The 22,414-nt window shown below is 46.6% G+C and overlaps 1 protein-coding gene and 1 pseudogene across 5 annotated transcripts in view; one reads left to right on the top strand and one right to left on the bottom strand.

Annotated features, from left to right (window-relative positions):
- The window catches only part of LOC8036882 (general transcription factor 3C polypeptide 3), a 36,061-nt gene extending 19,216 nt beyond the window's left edge, over positions 1-16,845 (bottom strand). For 2 of the 5 annotated variants that reach the window (XR_003920567.4, XM_029994439.3), the window contains exons 1-10: positions 16,712-16,845; positions 16,493-16,600; positions 14,647-14,728; positions 14,454-14,558; positions 7,785-7,852; positions 7,124-7,250; positions 5,749-6,107; positions 3,824-3,911; positions 2,786-2,844; positions 668-771 (exon numbers count right to left, since the gene is read on the bottom strand). Coding sequence is in view for 4 of the 5 variants with exons in the window: in XM_029994439.3 (XP_029850299.2) it covers positions 668-771; positions 2,786-2,844; positions 3,824-3,911; positions 5,749-6,107; positions 7,124-7,250; positions 7,785-7,852; positions 14,454-14,558; positions 14,647-14,728; positions 16,493-16,600; positions 16,712-16,816 (1,205 nt within the window). In the remaining variant the exon portion in view is untranslated. The remainder of the gene's footprint in view (positions 1-667; positions 772-2,785; positions 2,845-3,823; positions 3,912-5,748; positions 6,108-7,123; positions 7,251-7,784; positions 7,853-14,453; positions 14,559-14,646; positions 14,729-16,492; positions 16,601-16,711) is intronic. The other 3 variants (XM_029994437.3, XM_040503383.2, XM_040503384.2) reach the window with 2 other exon arrangements.
- Positions 16,846-20,202: 3,357 nt separating this feature from the next.
- LOC115331487 lies at positions 20,203-22,272 on the top strand (annotated as a pseudogene).
- Positions 22,273-22,414: the final 142 nt, after the last annotated feature.

Genomic DNA, 22,414 nt, shown 5'->3' with positions numbered 1-22,414 from the left:
CGTTTGGAGCGCGTTTGCGGCCAATTTTAGCGTAACCAATGTGGCACGGCCGTCACACGAGGAAAAAACGCGCCGGTGACTATGCTTGCAGATCGTCCTTGACGCCCACGCTCCCTGGCGAGTGCATCGGTGTTCACGAGACCACTGGGCTTTTGAACCGCTCATTTTGCCACCGTGCCGAAACCAGAGGGAGTTCCACGGCTGCAAGTCTAGGAAGGCAGGCACTCCTCGAGATCAAAGTGTGAAAAACCCCAGAGGTGTGTCTTGTTGTCGTTCTGTGAGCAACATAATAAGACGAAAGACCTCTGTTTGCCGAGTTTGAAAACCCAGTATGCGTTGTTGCATAAGAGATTTCTCAATTTGCAGAGCTTATACTAGGTGCCGGCACTAATCAACGAGCGTATGGAGTTAGAGCCAATCTGTACATTGTCCGTGATGATGAGAGATGTTTGTTTCCTTTCAAAAGATCTGCTTCTCCTTGAATCGATCACAGAGTTCTTGCCTAAAGCCCATTTCTTATTATATATAAGAAAAAAAGAGAAAAGTTGCAGGTTTCAAAAGGATTTTGACATAGTTTGCAGAAATTTGTAGGAAGGAAAAACTATACAGTTGCAAACAGTGTGAAATGAGGGGCGATTTTCACCCGGAACAACAAAGATGGATGTACCTTTCAAAGCGTTTCACACCTCCCGTCTCCAAAGAAATGGCGGAGGAAAACTCTTTGTCCGCTTCCAAAGGAAGCAGGCGGACGCCACAGTGGGTGTGCAGCACCTGGGAACGAGACGGTAATCGGAATACAAATAGTATATAAGAATACATTAAGGGGATAAGGCTAGCAGACCACAGGACAGTAAGAGGCTAAATACAGGACTCAGTCGCAAGACCACACGAAAAGCAGGCTAGGCAGAACACGGCAAATTCTAAAACAAATTGATACGTTGCTTCTAGTTACTAGGGAAATAAATGTCGGTAGTAACGTATTTACTTGCACAATGAACACACTTTGTTTTCCCCGAAAAATTTACACATATTTGTGGGGTGCATTCATTACGTGGGGGTAAAATTTTTGCATTTACTCACTTTGCGCAAATGTCACCTTAGGTGCCAATATAACATGACAGGGTACTGTGACATGTCCACACCGACGAAGGCGTGCCCATGGCTGGTCGTGGGCGCGCCACAGTACTCATGCTTTATAAATTGCAAACCTTTTCTTAGGGCGCTTTTGGCGTGCCTTTTGCCGAAGAAAAAGCACTTTACGAAGCTCACTCAGCAGGGAGAGTGACGCGACCGTTCTTAGGCCTAACCACCTTTTTATGATATTACTGTTCGAAAGCGGATCGCAGACGACAGCGTGTTTGTTGACATCAATGTATCCGATGGACGAAGCATGTCCGGGGCTGAGCTATTCCTCGACCCCAGCTTCGCTAGGCATGCGCGCTGCTCAGTTTCACTGTTGATCACTTCCGCAACCACGCACCTGCAGCCATTACGAGAGCGGCGTGGCTTGGCTTGACTTGGCCTGGCTGCTTGGCGGCAAAAGAAAATTGGTGGGCTTGGTGGCTAGCCAACTAGCTAAGTTGGACGCACTTCAAGGCTCGCAGAGCCGAAAATTAAAAGTGTGTTCATTATGCGACTGCGTTTATTATGCAAGTAAATACGGTACTAGCTCGTTCAAAGATGCCATTGACCGCCAGATTCGGCCATCCCGTGTGCCGCGGCAAAGGGTGGAACCGTGCTCCCTTCAATGCTCACTTCCAGCAAGCGGGATGCTACGGGCACCAGACCAAAGCCATGGAAGGTGGTGATGAAGCGTGCAGTAGGCTCGCAATAATTCAAACTCTGATATTGCATACTTCTAGTTAATTCAAACGAAGGTCAAAATTTTAGTTATCCAGCTATGTTTTCAACGTACACATGAGCCGCTTAATTCTAACGGTGTTTTCATGTAATTCACACCTTTTGTTCTTGCAGCCCCTTTGAACGCACATTTTACCGAGCACCGGTGCACTGCGGAGAAGCAACAACAGAGCTCGCTTCCGCGAGTGTTGCTCCTCCAGTGCACCAGTGCTCGGTAAGAAGCACGCTCATCAGGGCTAATAGTCCATGACAGACAACTCCTCTGCTAGATTAACAAACTTTGTTTTGTTCTGCTGTCTAAACTTTGCTGTTTTGCTGTCTAAACAGTCCACGATAAGCAACATTTTTGAGGGATGAATAAAGTTATCTCATATGTTTCACCAATGCTTCCTGTCTATGTAGAGGAAATCATCAAATACCTGCTTTGTATCTAGAGCCGTCCATATAACAAATGATATTTCATCTTGCATCGTATTTAGATGATTTTATAATAATTTTAACTTTCGATAATTGAAACCAAACCTGAAGCTTCCCAGAGTTTGAATTAATGAGGGTCTACAGAAGCTTGTACACTGGACAGCTTTCAAAGCCAAGAGCTTGTGCTGCTAGCCTTGCCAGTGGTCGATATCGCTAGTGTGGATGCTTGAACTTCATTCACTGCATGAGTATGAGAGGTTGGGGGACCATGAACAAACAAAAACCTGCACTTCCACTATTGATTCTGGCAATTGGGAGAAATTATCGGACACAATGCCGCACTTAGAAAATAATGATTAAATTACCAAGAAATCGCAACCTTTTTTTACGCAAACAAAACCCTGATGCTACACATTGGCTGTCATTTGATCAAAGCTTCTCGGAAGGACGTTCCTCGAACCCATCGCTCGCCTCTGCCCCGCCCAGAACTGCTGGGGATAGGACTCACCATCAAGGCGTCGACGTAAAGCTTCTCGCCGAGTTGGAGCTCCAACAACATGTTCACGTCTGCAAGTACACAGAGACCTGAGCTCCTACACCAAATGCATGCACGCTAGGACTGATGCTGGCTTCCGCCAGTACAACGAAACATTTCTGACTTAAATACTTGGGCTGACAAATCTAGGCCATCCTACTTCAGAGAGCATTGAAGGTAGAAGAGCATTCCTTGCGAGGCACGCGTGAGACCGTTGCGAGGTTCCGCTGTTTCGTCGCCGTCTGTGCTCCGAGAGCAGGGCTCAACCTTTTTTTAAGTGGACCCCAGCGCACTGGACACTTGCTAAAAGCTTTTCCACTGTGAGGCACACAGACTACTAAAGTAGTCACCCGTCACTTCCAAACCATTCTACAGTATCAAGTATCGAGCTCGATGCCAACAGACCCGCAACACCCGTGAGAATTTCAAATTCTTGAAACAAAAGAGCTGGCAGTCTGGACTGATGCTTGCTTTCGTTGGAGTTACAGCCTAAGCGTAATACTAATTATAAGAAACATCATTATAACATAACCTGCACAGCAAACCTATAGACCAACATGCGTCCCTGACGTCACGCAGCTGCAGTGGCGCTGTCGACGGCACTGCGCATGCGCAGACGCCTCAGTTCACTCGAATTCGGTTTCTCGGCATGCGCAGTGCCCACACCTTGTGTGGGCAAACGCGGGCTAGTTTGTAAACAGCGTGTCGGTCTATACACTTTCAGTGTCACGGCACTGCATGCCGAAATTTGCCACGGGAGCGAGAGTTGTACTGTCCGTTTTCAAAAGGCTAAAATTGAGTTTGCCTACGATGCATTGAAGCGTTGAGAAGCCTTATTGAAGCGCACTCTAGAGGTCCATCATCCTCCACAACGAGCATGTGCACGATTTGAGCAAGGACCAAGTGCCAGCACAGTAAACTTCAACATCAAGAGATTGGTAAGTGATGAGTTCTGTTCCAAGCATCTCCTTGATGATGAGTTCTGTTCCAAAAATATCCAAGATGGCTCACCTTCGGAAGCAATGTCGGAGGGACACTTGGTGAGTGCGCTCTGGAGCACGTTGATGGCTGCCGCCACGTTGCCCCTCTGATGATGAACCTAGAGAGACAGAGAGATGGGAAAAGAAAGAATAAGCCACCACCGGTATCACAAAGTGATTTGCCTTTTCGCTCAATTAAAAACCCTTCCAAACAGAAGATAGACGTTCATCAAACAAAACAATGTGCAATGGTCTCAGTCCCAAGTGACACTTTCGGCGGAAAACTACGGAAGTAGGTTTTATCTTTTGTCTGGCGGCACGATAGGACAGGTTCAAGTTTTGAATTGAGCCTCAGGCAGTGCTTCGATTTGCACACTTCACCAAGTTTGCTGTGGTATACCATCGTGACTCTGCAGCACTCTACACGCTGCACTATGGCATTGATAAGATGAAGGCCCCACAACCTGTTGTATCAGCAATTTTGTATTCTACGCTGGCCTTGTCATGTATCAGCAGTGCGGAGCGCACGTTATCGCCTGCCGTGATAAGCAGCGCCGCCGGGTAATCTTTTACTCGTTTTTATTTATATAAGAGCTACGCGAACTGTAGGAACAGCAGATGCTGTCTGGCAATAAACGTGTTGAAACAGACTGTGTTGGCCTACGTAACACAACCCAATCTCACATAAAAGGTACGGCAGTCGAAGCACCGGCAAGAAGACATAACAGGGGTAAGTGGTCGTCACCCGTGCCATAGCTATCAATGTTTACACGGGATGCTCTGGTTCAGTAGAATACATATTGGAGCATGTGCAACAGAGCCTCTGAATGTTCCCAAAATGTTGCATGATATCAGCCATCACGAAGCTGGGAACATGAACTGCGAAACATGCGTGTATTGTTTGTGTAGGAGCTCCGAAAACTAGGGAAGTTAGGCGTGTCGGTGTTTGCCAGGACTTTCCACATCAGGCGGCTCCCAACACAGTCCACACTATAAGAATATTGGCCTCTTCGTCCGCCGGTAAGACGCCATGCCCATATTTGCCCACCTGGAGTCGACTATGCGGGGCAACCATTTTGTATTCTTCGGCTTTTGGCGCTGCACTGCGGTTTCAAAACGAAGCTCGAGAGTTCCACTACATTGTCCGAACTGCAGCTCCGACGGGTATGTTTACCGTGACCCGAAACGACGCCGTGCAAGCGTCGCGTCATCGCTGGTCACAATCTTGGCGAGGTCACGGCAGCAGTAGTGGACATAGCAGACGCCCGTTCCACCACGGGTCATTCTCCGGCTCGACGGTCCACAAAAACTTCAGCGGCTGGGAGCAGGAACCTTGCGGCGACAGCAACGCTCGCATTCTCTCGCGCTTCTTTCCAAAACCTCTGTGCCAAATTGCCGGGATCACAATGATGGACGGCACGACACTCCGGCATTTGCGACGTCGTTTGCTGCTACCTCGGGACCGCATTTTATGTATGGGTGGGATGGAATGCTAAACACACCAGTCGGAGACACGGGCATCGTAGTTACGCTACCCAGGAACCTTCGGCGACTCCGACGCGCAGTAGGCAAAGCGCAACTAGTCCGTCACGTGCGAACAGGGGCCTCCACTATAGTAATCTATATATCAAACTTGACGAAATGGCACCACTATTTGAATGTACACATAAAACGTGTCCACGAAGCTCGTATGCGACGTTATCCGAGAATAAAAGGAGCAGCACATCGCTCGGTTGTTCGCCTCGGAACTTGTCCAAATCAATCGCCTCTTTGTTTCGTCCCGGCTCGGCCTTTCGCAGCTCTTGCCGGTTCCCGTCTGGGTCGGCGTTGTGCGGTTAGCTACAGGAGCCGTGCCGCTCTCTCGGGCGCTGAGCCACCTTTAACATCAGCCATGACTTGAGCGCTCGGCCGTTCTAAAGACCGTTGCCCCCACATATGTTACATTACTGCACCCACCTTGGCAAGCTCTCTGGACAGCTGCAGGCACTGTGCCCCCTGAGAGGGCCCCATCTGCTGCACGAGAGAGGAGCAGCAGTCGAGGGCCTTTCTCTGCTCCCCAGCCTGCTCGTAGAGGGTGCACAGCTCGAGGCGCAGGTCCAGGTTCGAGGGGTCCGCCCGCACCGCCCGGGCGTAGCAGGTCGTCGCCTGGCGCACGTCACCCTGCTCCAGGCTTAGCTCTCCGAGGCGCGCCCATTCGTCCGCGTCGTCCGGGCTCAGGTGGGCCCCGATCAGGGAGAATTGCAGGGCTTTGGCCGGGTCGCCCATCTCCTCGTATAGCATGCCCAGCGTCTGGAAGGGCTCCGGGGCACGGGGCACTGGGATGTGGGAAAGGGGTGAGGGGTTGGGGGTCGGGACGACATCAGAAAACAGTCCGGCTTGGTGGCGACGAGGCTGGAAAACAATAAAATTACTCGACTCAGTCGGTAAATGTTCAGCTTCGTTGGACCGATGTTGGCCCGACTTGGTCAAACTGATGCTGGCACACGTTAGGCTCTGTAGGGCTGAGGCCGGGAAACAATCGGCTCGATGGGGCTGGCGTGTCGGCAGATACATGGCCTGGTCGGGTCAATGCCAACAAATGCACGGTTAACGGTCGAGTCTATCTTGTCAAAAAAATTATGGTCAGGCCGACATACACTTGGCTTGGTTGGCATCGGCTAATGTTTGGCTTGGTCTACTCGACATTCGCAAGTGTCAAGGAGGGGTCTTTGTATGGCTGATGACACAAAATTTCCCCCTTTTTCCTATCTCTCCCAGTCTTTTTGAGGTAGAGTATAAAGGAATTAACGTTTGTTTGTACTAACTCCGTCATACTAACCAATTATATAACTGGTTAGTAGGATACCCGACTGATTGATTATTTGGCTGATGGCATCAGCTCAGAGGTGGCCATGACTCTAGTGAATGGGGGCCCTAAAGACAAAATAGTGAAGACCACAGAAAACAAAATTACATCTGTCCCTGCAACATTGCAATGTGCATAGGATAGAAGACAAGAAAAAGACAACCTTCCACTCTGAACATGTGAGTTTCATAATGTCAAGTTTTGAATAAAAAAAAAAAAAAGGACGTGAAAAACAACTTTTCTAAAAGCACAAGCTAGTTTATTATTTTACAAATCTCCTCCCTTCCTCTATATAGCACTCAAGAAATTATTATCCTAATATTCTTGGTTATGGCTTCTGGTCACGTCAGTTGATTGAGTGATCAGAATTGATGACCAACTGAAAAAGCCAGACCCTGTTTACAAATAATCATCTCTAAATGAAAAGATGCGTGGCGATATCTAGCTCTTCCACCATCTCAACGTCCAAGAGCCAGCACCACTCACCAAGGCGAATGACTTCCATGCACATCTTGATGGCATCCTCATGGTCTCCGCGTGCAAAGCACAGGTTTGCTTCACCCATCAGCCCCTGCAGGTCTTTTGGCAGGCGGCTCGGGCGCTGCATCGGCCGCTAGAAGACGAAAACATTGACCGGTTAGGTTTGTGGGACAACGGACCGACCCGAAAAATGCACAACACCGCCTTCACAACTTGAATTCAAGATTGCGGCACCTCTCAATACAAAAAGTTTTGTGTTGGTAAACAACTAAACATGGACAAAAGAGAAAATAAAAAAAAACAACTGAACAGATGATGCAGCCTTCATCAGCTACAAATATGTCTTTGCAGGAAGTTGAGAGCTGTGCTGTTTGTTTCGCCCTTCTATGTATTTCTCTCATTCATGTGTGAGCATTCCCACGTTCATTCCCAGTTTGTTGCCCACTTGGATATGCACATGAGATGCAAATTTCGTGTCAGCTAGCCAGTACTCTTTTACAGATGTAAAAGGAGTGCAGACAAAGTATTATCACATTCTGCTGGCTAAACTCACATTCAGTTCTATTTGGACAAATTAGAAATAGTGTACTAAACCTAGCTTGAAATTCAATCGAGGGTTTCGTTGCAATTCAATAAATCATTGAATAAAGCAAATAAAGCAACTCACCTTGCCTTTCCTGCGACCCCGTCTGCTAGTGGTGGGAGCGAGCTCCTTGAAGGGATCGTCGCTCTCCTCTGCGATTTTGATTCAATTAGCTCACAAAGTAATTAGTAACTTCACAAATTAGTGGTTAGGTGAAGTGATTAGTGACTTCAGTCTTTCGGGAGAAAACCTTTTTTTCTCGCCCAAAACGACCGGGTTTATGACTGGTTCAGTGATAATAGAACACTCTACTTAGTTTCAGCTTATGTGCAGGCACGGCCGACGCTACGAGCTAAAGGGACCAATCAAACAGTGTCAAAAGTGCAAGTCGCTATAGTCGGTTACAGGTTAAGAAGGTAGCGGCAAATGCCCCTCAAAGGGAATCATATATCCCTCCGCCACCTCCGTATCCAATAGCGTCCCATCGTTTCGGTGACGTTGCGGCCAACGCGCGAGAAGAGTCTTGCCTTTTGTACATATTTGCTTTATCTTTCGACTTTGACTTAGCATTGTGGAAGCCACGAGAGGGAGACTAGAGTCCGCCCGCCCGCCGCCGCCCGCCCCCCCGCCCGCCCGCCGCCGCCCGCCGCCCCCGCCCCCGCCCCCCCCCCCCCCCCCCCCCCCCCGATGGAAACAAATACGACTTTCGGGGATTAGTTCCCCCTCCGATGGATACAAAGGCTGCTTTCAGGGGCTCGGTTCCCTCTCGAATAATTACAAAGGTCGCTTTCTTAACTCTTTTAGTACCGCGCCATAGGAAATCGGACACGGAGTTACGATGACTTTCAAAGCGTCGGGAAAAATACAAATTGGCGCATGAGAGACAGGCAGCGCCACCTAGTTTGCTTATAGACATCTACTCTATCAGTTTCGGTTTGGTTTTCCATCTTCTGACGTGAGGCGGCGCTGTAAAAAACGAAACTGTAACCGAAAGTAACAGCGTAGTCGGGAGCCAAGGCATCGCGGTTGCCGCTCGCACCGCATAAGCGGAAGGCTGTAGCAAGCAGTTCGGCCGCTTCTGCTGCTGATTTTTACGACTCAAGCAGCAGTGATGACTCGAGTAACAATGTGGGGCCGTCAGATTTTTGTTCTGATAGCGACTCTCCAGCCCAATGTCCTGGAATGTCAATAGGAGCTCGCAGGTGCATTTCGTTTTAGCTTGCACGTGGCAGTTATACAAACACGGGCTTTATAATTGACAACAGTGTTATTTTTTGCATGTTTAGAGTATCGACAGCGTGTGGCAAGGATATTTTTCCGAATGCATCGCGCTGTATCCAGCTTTCACCCCAAGAGACAGCCCGGTGTCCATGTCGGCGCAGTACTGCGGAGCGACTCGCGGCGGTTCTCAAGAGCACTGGATTTTTTTTCTTTTATTTTTCACTGCCTAGGTGGTAAGGACTTTCTCTGAGAACACAAACAAATATGACTGGATGCATATTTTGAACCGGCAGACATACGCTCGACATGACAGCTCCTGGAGGAATGTCACTCCGCTGGAGATGCTGAAATTTATTGGGATTATCATCTACATCGGGATGGCTGAAGTTCTGCGACTGCACTTATACTGAAAAACAGCAGGAATATTCAGAGGCCATCTCGCACCAAAAATTATGCCAAGAAAGCGTTTCTCTGCAATGCGTGCGTTGGTGGAAGACACTGTTTTTTCGTTGTGTGGACATTGCATGCGTAAATAGCTTCATATCTTCCAAGAACACCGAAAAGAGAACCTAAACGTCCCTGAACTTTCTAGAAGTGCCTACTCTGACCAGCTGGCACTTAGCGAAGAGGTAATTCAGCAGATCTTTGGGTATGATGAACGAGCACCAAGGCCATATTCCATTCTCACCCCAGATCCCTGCTCACCGCCAACCAAAAATAATGGAGAGAAGAAACTGCAAGCTCTGCTATCAAAAGACGAAATCACAATCAAAAACAAACGCCTTCTACTCCACATGCGAAGTTTATCCTTGCTTCCTGCCTTCGCGCGATTGTTTTTGTGAGTGGCACAGCCATCGGGACCACTAACTTGGCTGGCCATGAAAAATACAAAACGTGCCGTACAGGACTGAAAGATAGTGAAATGATGGCTAGGGCCACTTGCAACAGTTTGTATATTTCAAAATTGTGAAAATAATTTTCTGGCTCAGTATAGCCACTCATTTGTCCTTTGCTTGTGCTTTTCTTGTCAACTTTTTGTTCATTTGACAAATAAATTCTCTTAACTGTTTGCATACATAACACTGCCGTTTATTTAATTAAAATGCCCAGCTAATAACCTACAGTTTGATAAATAGCAATGTCTAATGTGTCCAGTAGTTCCAGAGAAAAAAAATATTTTCTGAAAGCACTGAAAATCGGTCATTTTTCCGCGGTAACAAAAGAGTTAAAAAGTGGGATCGGAGACAAGTTGGAATTCATTGAAGCGGAAAAAGGAGCGTTTCCAATGAACGCTTCTTTCGACTGCGGAGAGATTTGAAACGGGCGCATCACGCTTGTGGGAGGAGCTTCTTCTACCTTCTTGACTTATAAGCGACTATAGGTCTTTTTTGTTTATGATAGGTTCAACGTTGGTAGAGTATGTACAGAAACATGACAAACACCATGATGCTGCACTTTTGACGCTGTCCGATTGATTACATCAGCTCGTAGCTTCGGCTGCATCTAAACTAAAGTCGAAACGTGTAAGCAGACTATAATTCATGAGCAGCTTTGCTTCGAATTAGTTCCTCTCCTTTTGCTTCGTAAACGTATGTCGCAGACACTGGATTTTTCGAAATAGGACAATAATTTGCTATTCTTTATGTGTCTAAAGTATGTGCCTAATGGCACTGCAACTAGACTTCTATGCAATGCATCAATAATCTATTTTTACAGGGTCATTAAAAAAAGGAACAAATTTTAAATTTTTAGTTTCAAGCAATCAGTAAATGACAGAAACAATTTTTCAGATCATCACTGGGCAGAGAAAGGTTCAAAGTTAGTTTTATGGTCCTTGAGGTTCTTTGCCTTCGACATGAGCATCTCGAGTTGTGCGGCAAACATCAAAACGGTAGTCCAACTTTTGCCACACATGACTCAACGGACCCATAGCTACTGAATACTAGTGATCGACCAAATCTGTCGAACTTCAGATTCGGCAAAGTTTGGCACATGCCGAACTTTTGAAGGAAAGTTCGACAAAGAATCGGCAAAAGTATGCGCACGCGCAAGAACGCGACGGGGTCATGGATTGCAAATGGATGCCGGGCGGTCATGCGGTTATCATTGTATAGTGTAGTACTAGCAGTGGTTATGGCGAGGTGCAGAGTAGGCGACATGGTAATCACGTGTTTGTCAGCCTTTGTGCGTCAAGCGGCCGGGTTTATATAGAGCAATCGGGACACTGTGTCAATGAGAGAATCCATGAACATGCCTTTTCTTTACGGTCAATGACCGGAGGGTCACTTGTATGTACACTGCAGAGACTGTCTGTGTCACCCCGTCTTCACAGATACCATAATCATCGGCAGGGGTTGTACAAAAGTACAAAGAGAGGTGCTGGAGGCACTGTGTCAGCCAGCCTTCGATTGATCTACACAAATAAGATGTAGATTTATAGATGCCTGGTGACCAACACGCCATTGGTTGTTACGGCGTTGGTTGGCTTTGTGGTGTTTTCTTGTTTGAGCCGTTTTTAATAAAACTTCAGTTGATAGTCGGCGTTCGTCCTGTGCTCTACTCTCGTTGTCTTCGTCTTTTCGCGCGCTGTTCCCAATTTCTTAAAGGACACATGCAAAGGAAAAATACATTTTTTTTAAAAAAGCCTGGTTGCGAAAAGGAAGTCATAAAACGAATTTACAACAAAGTAAAATTTTTAGAGCTATATTTATGGCGCTATACGAATCTGTAGTTGGCGCCTGCAGGGTGCCGCGGAAAACTGGCCACTACTTGTCACGTGGTACTTGCGCTCTTTCGGAAGCTTCCTATGGTCTCTAAAAGTTACTTGTTCATCTTTGTTTCAAGTGCAACAAAAAACAAAGATTAATAAGTAACTTGCTAGGGTATGTTGTTGGGTTAGTTAATTCATCTTAGTAAAACATATAAAATAGCGCAAAAAAGACAACGACAAGGACAAGAAGCGCCTGTCTTCTATACTTCTTGTCCTTGTCTTTTTGCGCTATTTTATATGTTTTATTAATAAGTAACTTTTAGAGGCCAAAGGAAGCTCCTGAAAAAGTGCAAGCTGACGTGATAGACCTGTGCACCGGTCAAATGGGCGGCAGCGCCGCGGAAAAGACAAACTTGAGCAACAGCGGCGGCATGGAGAAACGCGTTGAAACGGTGGCTCACCACACTCAGCGTGCGGCGGCGGCGGCATGACTTTGAACGGCACCGCACAACGGCGCACAGGTCTACCACGTGACCCGCAGCGGCTCCCGCGGGCGCCAACTATAAATTCATTGTGCGAGAAAAATATAGCTCTAAAAATTTTTTTCTTCGTTGTAAATTCATTTTATAACATTCTTTCTCTATCTAGGCCTTTAGGAAATATCATGCTCGACGTTGCACATCTGACATTCCCAACTCTTCCCATCTTCCTAAACGTCTGGGTGTGTCCTAACATCAGAAACCGGCATTTTAAGAGTTAAAAGGGAGACGTTGCAAAAATTAAATGCGCACTTTCATGCAAAGCTGGTGTCAAATGACTCAAATCGAAAAACATGCATATTTACAAAAATATATTTATCTCTTCTGGTGAAGGCTCAGCAGCCGTTTCATTTATTTTTGCTGCATGAAACAGTGACTAGCAGAGAATGTAAGGACACAGTGTTATCATCTTTATTTTAACAGTGTACGCACTTGCAGGCTTGCGCTGATGAGGCCTCAAAACCGAAACTCGCGTATCGTGACTGTGCCCGCTACTACCCAACCTCACTGTCACACCACGTCTGAAAAAGGTCACTGTAAAATTGCCAGTAAACACACGAAAAAAAACAATGATACAATTATCTTGTAGAATATCATCTTATTTAGTATAACTGTCAATATGCATTAAAAAAAACTTTTTTTTTTTGCTCGGAAAATTGAAATATTAGCTTTTAGGCATGGCCAACAATGTATTTTTGCCGAATCTTATAAAAAGTTTGGCAAAACTTCGGCTTTGCCGAGATTCGGTGTTGAATTTTCGATTCAGCAAAAGTTTGGCCCATCACTACTGAATACACAGCTTCAACAATTCAATGTTTCAGATCTTGAGTAGCCCCCAGGTGCAGGTGGGACAAACACCCTTTCTTTGAATCTTCCTCTATACAGTGATGTATGAAATGTGTTTTTGTTCCTTGAAATAAAGTTTGAAATAAAAAGTTTCAAATCTGCTCCTTCTTTTTAACCCTTTGAAATGCCATGCCCAAGTATACTCAGGCACACTGCTGTGCAGGTTTCAGTTTCGACTCGCTCCCCACTTCTGCCAACTGGGTGGTCGGTTTTATTTTTACATGTAGAGTCATGTTTTGTCTCATAATAACTCCCGTTGACGGCATGTGAACAGTTATGTTTAAGGGAACTCAGACTCAGTTGGCTCCTTCGTTTCTCCAGAAAGGTAAATCCTTGGCACTAAACCTCACACTTTATGGCAAACACATTGAGATCTAGAAATTAGTAATAAACTAAATAAGAAAGTCCCAGTTCAAAATTTAAAAAAATGTCAGTTGAGGTCACTTAGAAAGAGTGACCCCAGGGAGCAAGACAGGGGGGGGTACCCCATTGCATAGTACTGTGTCTTGAAAAGTATACTTCGAGAAAATATTCGAGGTTGGAGGCATGCAGATATTAATCACTTTGAGCCCATAGATCAGTACGTCTTTGGTAAATAAATATAGTGCTCTGTAAAACATGGTACTTTTTTTGTACTGGAAAGAAATTTGTGTTCGACACGAGTGAAAAAAAAAACTCGGCACTCAAAGGGTTAAACGGTCCTGTATATTCCAACCTGAGGGACCATCACCCTACATGACTCACATTCCAAATCAAAAAAGCAATTAAAGGGATACTACAACGAAATGTCGCCGCTCATTTTTTGGTCTATATGTGTTCAAAGGAGCAGTATCACATCGAACATACCAATATCTTGTTAAAAAAGTCTCGAAATGGAATTTTAAAACAAATTAAACGATTAGCAAAGAGCACCTGGTGGATGTCGCTAAAGCCTCATTTCTAATGCTCGTCTAGGAACCTTGACAGCTAGTGACGGAGGTTGTCTCGCCTCCGGCCATGACGAAAAAAGAGGGGAAGGTGGAACTCCCCTCTTCCCGAGAATCCCTTTTGTGTGTCGCAGAAGTCCCTATTGTCCCCCTACAAGATTATAGAAGATTAACCCGTCACTCAAAATTCATACAAAAGCAGCCGCTTCGGTGGCGGGAACGACTAAGCCATCCTCTCGACGTCATCCTTGTCGTAACTTTACTCGTCTTGAGACGACCTACGTCAAGATTGCGTTGGATGTCACGTGGTCTCCGCTGGGCTTTCTCCGAGCACTTGCCAGAGTGGGCCGTTCATAACGAAAAATACAGCCACCAGGCTCAAAAAATCAATGTGCGATTGTCATTTACAGATATTGTGGATAATATTCAACCTATTTTTGAACACGACGGGAATATTTCAAATATTTTTGAAGTATCCCTTTTAAGTAAGTAGCACGCACGAGTAACTTACCCGACGCCGTCTGCTCTTTCGGCGTGCTAATCTCTGACCCGGGTACCGTTTTCGGAACTTTGAGGTCATCCAGGCGATCTGTAAACTCTGCAAAGCTGATCTCTCCTACAAATAAAAAAAAAAAAAAGTTTTATATGTTATTTTATATCCCAGAAACATTGAAGACTACAATAAGTAGTCTAGGCGCGCTCACCGTTGAGGTACTTGTCGGTAAGTGTAGACTGCGACTGCAAAGCGTCCGCATCCTCGGATCCGTCGCTGCTGTTGTCTGCAGTCTGCGACGACCAAGACGCAAGAAACATTGGAAACACCCACAGCCACAAACAGCCCCTATGAATAGGTTCGAAGGGTGCCAAGAAGGTGGTAAAGGCTGGATAGAAAGAGATGTGACATGACACACGCATGCACAAGGTTTCGTTTACCACTTTCGTGAATGACGTGACAAGAGCAGGACGTCTCTTTCGATTCACCAGCATTCAGCGCATGCTCGTTGCCTTCCTTTGTGCATTGACTGCACAGGCACGCTCGAAGCTCATAAGGCCCTCCCGAAAAAGGTTCACGGGATTTTTTCACTGGAAAAATAAGCTATGAATCGCCGAACGCTCGTTCTCGACCCAAATGTAGCACCAGCGGTCTGGACCAGACGCCCAAGTTTCGAAACTAACCGATTACTTTGTTAAAAATTTATGTGATTCTTTTTTACTTTTCACTGGGAAAATGGCGGCTGACGGGGTCCTCGAATACATGAAGCTGAAAGGCGTAAGTTACAGAGAATGAACCCCGTTTTCCCATTGAAATTTTCAGAAAATCACTTATTACTTTTGAAAGAGATGACTATAATGCAATCAAATGCAAAGGTGCAAGCGAGCTGGACAAGAATGACGAAAATAATCCCTGGAGAAGGGGAACAAGAGGGACAAAGGACAAACATAAATCTCCAAACACAGCTAGGTGACTGGTGAGCGACTGAAAAAATCCGCCTGGTTCGGGTATCGAACCCGGGACCTCTCCATTACAGGTGGAGCGCTCTACCAACTGAGCTAACCAGGGGTTAGACGTCAGTAGAGCAAACGGGTTTTATCAGCTGCCACCAGCTTAACACCAACAAGAGTGAAGCTTACAAATTTAAGGTTATAATTATAATGCAATCAAATGCAAAGGTGCAAGCGAGCTGGACAAGAATGACGAAAATAATCCCTGGAGAAGGGGAACAAGAGGGACAAAGGACAAACATAAATCTCCAAACACAGCTTGGTGACTGGTGAGCGACTGAAAAAATCCGCCTGGTCCGGGTATCGAACCCGGGACCTCTCCATTACAGGTGGAGCGCTCTACCAACTGAGCTAACCAGGGGTTAGGCGGATTTTTTCAGTCGCTCACCAGTCACCTAGCTTTGTTTGGAGATTTATGTTTGTCCTTTGTTCCCCTTCTCCAGGGATTATTTTCGTCATTCTTGTCCAGCTCGCTTGCACCTTTGCATTTGATTGCGTTATAATTATAACCTTAAATTTGCAAGCTTCACCCTTGTTGGTGTTAGACTGGTGGCAGCTGATAAAACCCGTTTGCTCTACTGACGTCTAACCCCTGGTTAGCTCAGTTGGTAGAGCGCTCCACCTGTAACGGAGAGGTCCCGGGTTCGATACCCGGACCAGGCGGATTTTTTTAGTCGCTCACCAGTCACCTAGCTGTGTTTGGAGATTTATGTTTGTCCTTTGTCCCTCTTGTTCCCCTTCTCCAGGGATTATTTTCGTCAAAGAGATGACTGTTAGCTTTGAAACTTGGGCATCCGGTTCGAACTGCTAGCGCTATATTTGGGCGGAGAAGGAGTGTTTATTTTTGCAATGAAAAGAACACTACAGTTTTTGGGGGAGACGTTGTACCATAGAAGGTAGAAAGCTCGAGGCAAAACAACTTTCGTACCGTCTTTTTTTTTTTTGTGTGTGTGTGTGTGTGTGTGTGTGTTATTTATGAACGAGATGAGAGGTCCGAGTTATGCCAGTTGACGAGAATTAATGACAACCTCGTGCCGAAAACCTTACCGGAGTTTCTGTGGATGCAACAGAGCCCACGTGGAGACGCTTGTCTTCCGTGTCATCGCCTTCGTCGCTCGAGTCCTCCGACGAGCTGTCAATCACCAAGTTGCCTTGCTGCGGAAGGGGCCGACGGTACGGCGAGGACTTTTACGCTCGGTTCGTGGCAAATCAACACCGGCAATAATCCGACGCCTGCGGGGATGTAAGTCTCGAATGTGTACTTACGTGTTTTTTTAGCGCTTTATATGTCTCCCACTGGTCTTCGGTAATTTCGCCGAGAAGACTTTTGAAAGGGTCCTCAGCGCGCTCGGCATTACCGCTGTCCGCCATCTTTTTCAAATGAGCTTGGATTGGCTAAATCTGACATCATATTCAACCAAATACAGATTACCTCTAATCAACGCCTCTAATCGTGCTCAAGTAATATTAACAAAAATTAAGCCATTTTCTTTTTTCTTTGACCAATCCTTTTTTTTTTTTATTATATTTTTGCTAAACATTTCTAAATCTAAGATGGAGGCTTCAAAGAGGCGACCACTCCCGCTAGAGGAGTCAAACCGGTCGAACCACCTAGAGTAACTGTATATGTTACTCTAGGTGGTATATGTTACTCTAGCCTATACAGTTACTCTAGAACCACCTACCACCGGACGGCCACCTTGCTCGTAGGCGAAGTGTGGCTTTGCTAGCGTTGCAGAAACTGGCGAGAGCGTGCTGCAGACACGTTTTCTACTCATTCGTCGTCATTCGTCAAAAAACATTTTAGGACCCTGTGTAAGCGTTGAGACTTGCAGTTGAAAACAAGTGGAAACTTTTACGAAAGCGCAGTGCCGCAGGAAAAAGGCAAAACTCGTAGAAAGCAAATTTCGCCAGTCTCGCGGCATGATCAAAGCTTCATTAGCGCGCCGAAATGCTGTGTCTCTGTGCCTTCACACGCTTAGATACCGATCAAGAATCGGCGCCGCGGCAAAGTTTTGAAGGTGTGTCGCGCGTCTTCGCATCATATAGAGTGTTTCATTAGGGTCATAGCAGAGAGGGTAAAACAGAAACAAAATGCACTCACCCCGCACGTCGTCTGCTCCGCCGAGTGGGCTGTAGCTAGCGTCCGGCTGGCGTGCAAACTCTGTTTCAAATCGCGTCATTTTGGAACTTTCAAGCGCAGATGCGCAGCTTTTGGTATGCCAGTTGTCGTGTAATACTATGCTAGACAAAACGACTCATGGGGTCCAATTGCGCCGTTACCTGCGTGCAAATAAAAAAAATGGGGAAAACTGTGTCAGATTGGCCGGTTTCTTTGGCGAAAAGTAAATCCGGTTGCTGTACCATTTTACTATACAAAGTTCGTACTGGTGTACGTAGGCCTTTAGCGACCATGTGTGGAAGTCTGAAATAATAAATAAAACATGCTCTCCTGCCGCAATACACGCAGTAGTTGAGGGTAGTACTGCCGGCTGACTCAACTGCTATTTAAGTAACAGAAAAACGATATGTTGATCATTTAGCGAAATAGAACAACAGAGAGCTATAGGCTGATTTTGTAGTAGCCACAACTATTCTAAGAACGCCAACCACTTCACAACAGCAGCCACAAGCGAGAGTTCAATGTTCCGTACTGCCCGCCAATACAGCCCAAAGTTGGAGAATGGCAACCTCCCGGTTTGTCGTCTGCTAGCGGAGTCGGGCGCGTGCCCTCTCTCTCGTTTTACACCGCCTAACCCGCTTAACTTCCCGGATGTGTGGAGAGGGCGCTGTGGTCTAACAAAAGGGTGCCGCCCAGAGAGCGCAAAATGGGCTAAATGGAATGGTCAGCTGTTCCGGCGATTCGTCATAAATAAAGGGGGGAAAACAATCTGTATGGTTGCTCTTATGCACTATACCATGTGTTCCAAATCTGCACTAATTGATCACATGGCAGCACAAATACAGAGCAACGCTGTGGAGCAAGGATGGCTTTCGAAGGCCAAATACAAGACGGCGAGATTGAAAGTCTTTGAGGCGCGGCCCATATGGTCGTGTGCAATGGGTTGACCAATCACAATTAGGCGAGGCGCGCTGAACCTTAGTCACGTGCGATTCTTGATAATGATCGGTGTGTACTTTCCGGTGTTTATTTGTGAGAAAAATCGGCGGATGTTTTTCGGTGTTTATTTATTTTCAAAACACCGGTGTATTTCGGTGGAACGTCTCACGACGAGGCTAAAATCGGTGAATATCGGTGAAAAAAAAGCGATTGATCACAGAAACAGAGTTACAATTTTATTCACATAGTTCATACACTTCTTCTCTAGGAAGCAACTATTTCTAACACTTGGTTATTATAGTAGATGCAAGCATACTTTTATGCTTGCATCTACACGCAAGGAACGTGCTGCCTTCATGGCACCATGTTCCTTGCGGTTCGCAACCCGCAATTATGAAAACGCACGCTCTTGTACGACACGGACGTTGGCAGTGTCTTCCAGGAACCACAGCAACCTCTGAATACATGGCTTGCACCGACATCACTTGGCAGACACAATGAGGAAAATTAAGGCACGTGAGAGCCTACCCTCCACTGTGTTAATTTTTCCACAAAAGGGGGCCATGGGAGACACAATAGGGGAAAGGCGTATATGAGAGCTTAGCGTCCACTGCGTTCACTAGACGCTTTTGACCCCCAGAAAGGAGGGCGGACTGACGCCACCTGCAAGCCATGTATAAACACTGGAAGAATGCAGGATCCACGAGATAACACGTTTGACGAACCTCTACGGGGAAAGGGTTTCGCTAGGTCGGAAACTAGCAACGACCGGTGTTTTTCGGTTTTAACCAGGGCGAAAATATCCAACCACCGGTGTTTTTCGGTTTTAACCGATTTTATATTTTCGTCACCGACGGATGTTTATCGGTGCTTTTCGGTTAAAACCGGAAAATGCACACCCTAATAATGAGCGATAATGAGCCACAAGTAATGAGCCAGACCACCCCAGGCGAAAATTTCTGACTGGTCCTAACTACAACTGGTTTATGAAACCTTAATTTGCTGCGCAAAATGTTCGGAAATAACCGAAATAATCGAGGCACTGCTAATCCTGCCGAAACCGAACCCCTTCGTACTCCGCCTTTGCTGTGCGTTAAGTGGCGCACAAAACCGCCAGATTCTACCAGAGTCTTTTGATTTTCACTCATCCATTCTTTTTGCCTCATTCCTCGATTTCGCGCGTGCATCCGTGGTTCAGTTGACGCATCTGTTGAACGCTTGTACCGAGACGTGCTGTTGGTTTACTTTACGAGTCCTTCCAATACTTTAAGAATGCCTCCTCAGCTGAGAAAGCGCCCTTCGGAGCAAACAACGTAAGTAACTTTTCATTTGTTGCCCGTGCAGGGTATTAGAAAGTGCCTATCGTACTTGCTGGCCCTCGTGCTCTTGATGTCGGGTCAGAAATCAGTGTCCGATCCCATCCATGCAAACCGGCGTTCAGTTTTGATGTAAGCAATTTCTTTATCGCCCTGTAGAACGGCCACCAAGAACAACGAAATACTACGTCGATATGCTGCTCACGTCAGTCAGCAGTGTCCTGGTGTCTCGACTGCTGAGGAGATTCTTTTTTTTCCTCAACTCCGTCAGCGACAAAACAAATGCCGAGTTTGTTGCACCCTGCTCTGCAAATGGCGCCCAGCTCTGTCGCATGGTGGAGTACCTCAGTGTCTGCAACGACTTCCTGCGGTTGATCAGTATGGAACTGAAAGAAGTTGAGCCCGGAGAATTCGGCTTCTTTCCTTTGGTAATGTATCTTTTTCGTCAGCCAGTTGTAGGTGTGGAAGACGTACCCGTCCATTCGTGGGTGGATTCTGCTACACTGGCTACTTCAGGAGCACCGTTGCATCAAAACGTTGATGCTCTCCAGAACCATAGACCCCAAATATCAGGACGTCTTGTCTGATGTGCTCCGGCTCAACTCTGGGCTGAACAAGTTGACGCTGAGGAACTGGCAGGAAAAAGAAGGATTCTCCAACATCTCTGCCATTGGAACACTTGCACATCTGGAGGAGCTAGATATGGGTCATGTCTGCCTGTCCCCAAGTGCATTGGGTGCCCTGGGAGATGCCCTCCCGGAGATTTCAACACTGCATACCCTTGCACTACATTCCATTGGAATGAATTTCGGAAGATCCGATCATGAAGATTATGTCGTGCTATTAGTCCAAGCCTTAAAACGTTTACTGAAGATTACGGTTCTTTCGTCCCATGATATTGTTCTCGAGTATGAATCTAATGTTGACTTTACAGAGTTTGTTTCAGAGAGCAATATTCTGAAAAAGCTGTCCTTGTGCCAGTCGCATTGTTACGATGAGGTAGATGCACTCTTCACAGCGGTAAGGCAGAACAATTCTTTGGAGGAACTGCATCTGGAGGGGTTTATACTGTACGAGGATTCAGAGTAGTTGCTCGCAAAGGTGGTTGCACAGCATAAAGGTCTCCCGTATTTAGAAGTTGGGATCTACAGTGACCACAAGGAGTGGCAAATTGAAGGAGCAGCCCTCGCTGGGCTGGTAGGATGTAACACGGGCCTTCGCGAGTTGGTGTTCATAGGCAGCACTGTTGAGTGCCTCCTTGCCTTTGCAGAGGCTGTTCGCAAAAACACTACGATGGAGAAGCTGACCCTCGGTCTACGTGGCATGGATGTCCCCAACTACCGTGTGTTTCTGGAAGCACTGGCATGCAACAAGTCGCTTAAACTAGTCACCCTTTCAAGTATACTTTAATGCTTATTTCCATGGCATCATCCTTCTCATGCGGGAGACAGGGACTGAAGGAAGATTGGAGATCAGTGCTAGCATTAATGACCCTCAGATGTTTGAGAGCAGCCTGAAGAACTCCACAAGCTTGACCAAGACGCGTTACTCTGCGTCCTACGACTCTCGTCCACTGCTGCCCGACGCATTTCATCATCTGCTTCAACACCATCACCTCCAAGAACTTAGCATTAGACTGGATCATCCAATCGAAACGGAGTCTGCAACTTCTCTGGCACTGTTTCTGTCGACCACCAGCAGCCTGAGGCATGTCGCTCTCGAGTTCCGTGCCACCGCAGCATTGTCAAGGGTTCTTGTGGAGGGCATTGCAGGCAATAGTTGTCTTACGAGCTTGAGTATCAGTTTCTGGACCTTCGAAGCTCCAGAGGCTGACCTGCTTTGGCACATGTTGGAGAGCAGTAAGACGTTGAAGACCCTAACTCTCGAGCTCTTAGAGTTTGAGCATAGCCAAGTGCTTGACCAAGTGCCAGATGGTCTGCTAAATAACCACTACCTGCTGCAGGCAGCTATTCAACAGAACCCAGAGCACTCTCCAAATACATATTTTGGTAGTACTCGTAGGGAGGTTCGAAAGAAGCTCATCTTTGTAAGTACGCAGACTTTTCAGTTTGGGGTCCAGGAACTTACGCGACGGAATCTGTCCACTCTGCATTGTGCCGTGTAGTTTGTTATGGGGGCACGTGGCAGACGCTTCGCTGAGGCTTTTGAGCAAGTGTCAAAGGGCTTGACCCTTGTTGAGGCATTAAAAGAAGGCTACCGGTGAATCAGATGAGGAGGTCAAAAGAAAAGTAGCAACTAGCATGTGCTACCTTGACGAACACTTCCTGGCAGTAGCAGGTGTCGTCAGAGACACTGTGGTGTGCGGTGAAAGCAGCAGAGCCCAACTAGATCGGATTGGCCTTTACAACTGGCAGTTCCTCAAAGTCACCGACATCATCTTGAAGCCTGAAGGACTCCCAGAAGGCCCGAGCTCTTCTAAGCACTGCTGACTGCTTTGAACTAAAGTTTTGGGGCAACATGTCTTGTTTTTGTGGTGCAAGGGGAACCCCCCTAAAAAGTTTGTTATAAAGCTTTTAAATTGATTGTCTTTGCTGTTGTCATGTTCTAAGTTATATGACAATGATCTTGGGG

The sequence above is a fragment of the Ixodes scapularis genome, unplaced genomic scaffold (genome assembly GCF_016920785.2).
Source record: "Ixodes scapularis isolate PalLabHiFi unplaced genomic scaffold, ASM1692078v2 PGA_scaffold12__126_contigs__length_90152505, whole genome shotgun sequence".
Lineage (NCBI taxonomy): Eukaryota > Metazoa > Arthropoda > Arachnida > Ixodida > Ixodidae > Ixodes > Ixodes scapularis.
The sequence above is the reverse complement of the archived record's forward strand: the minus strand, read 5'-3'. Positions and strand labels throughout refer to the sequence as shown.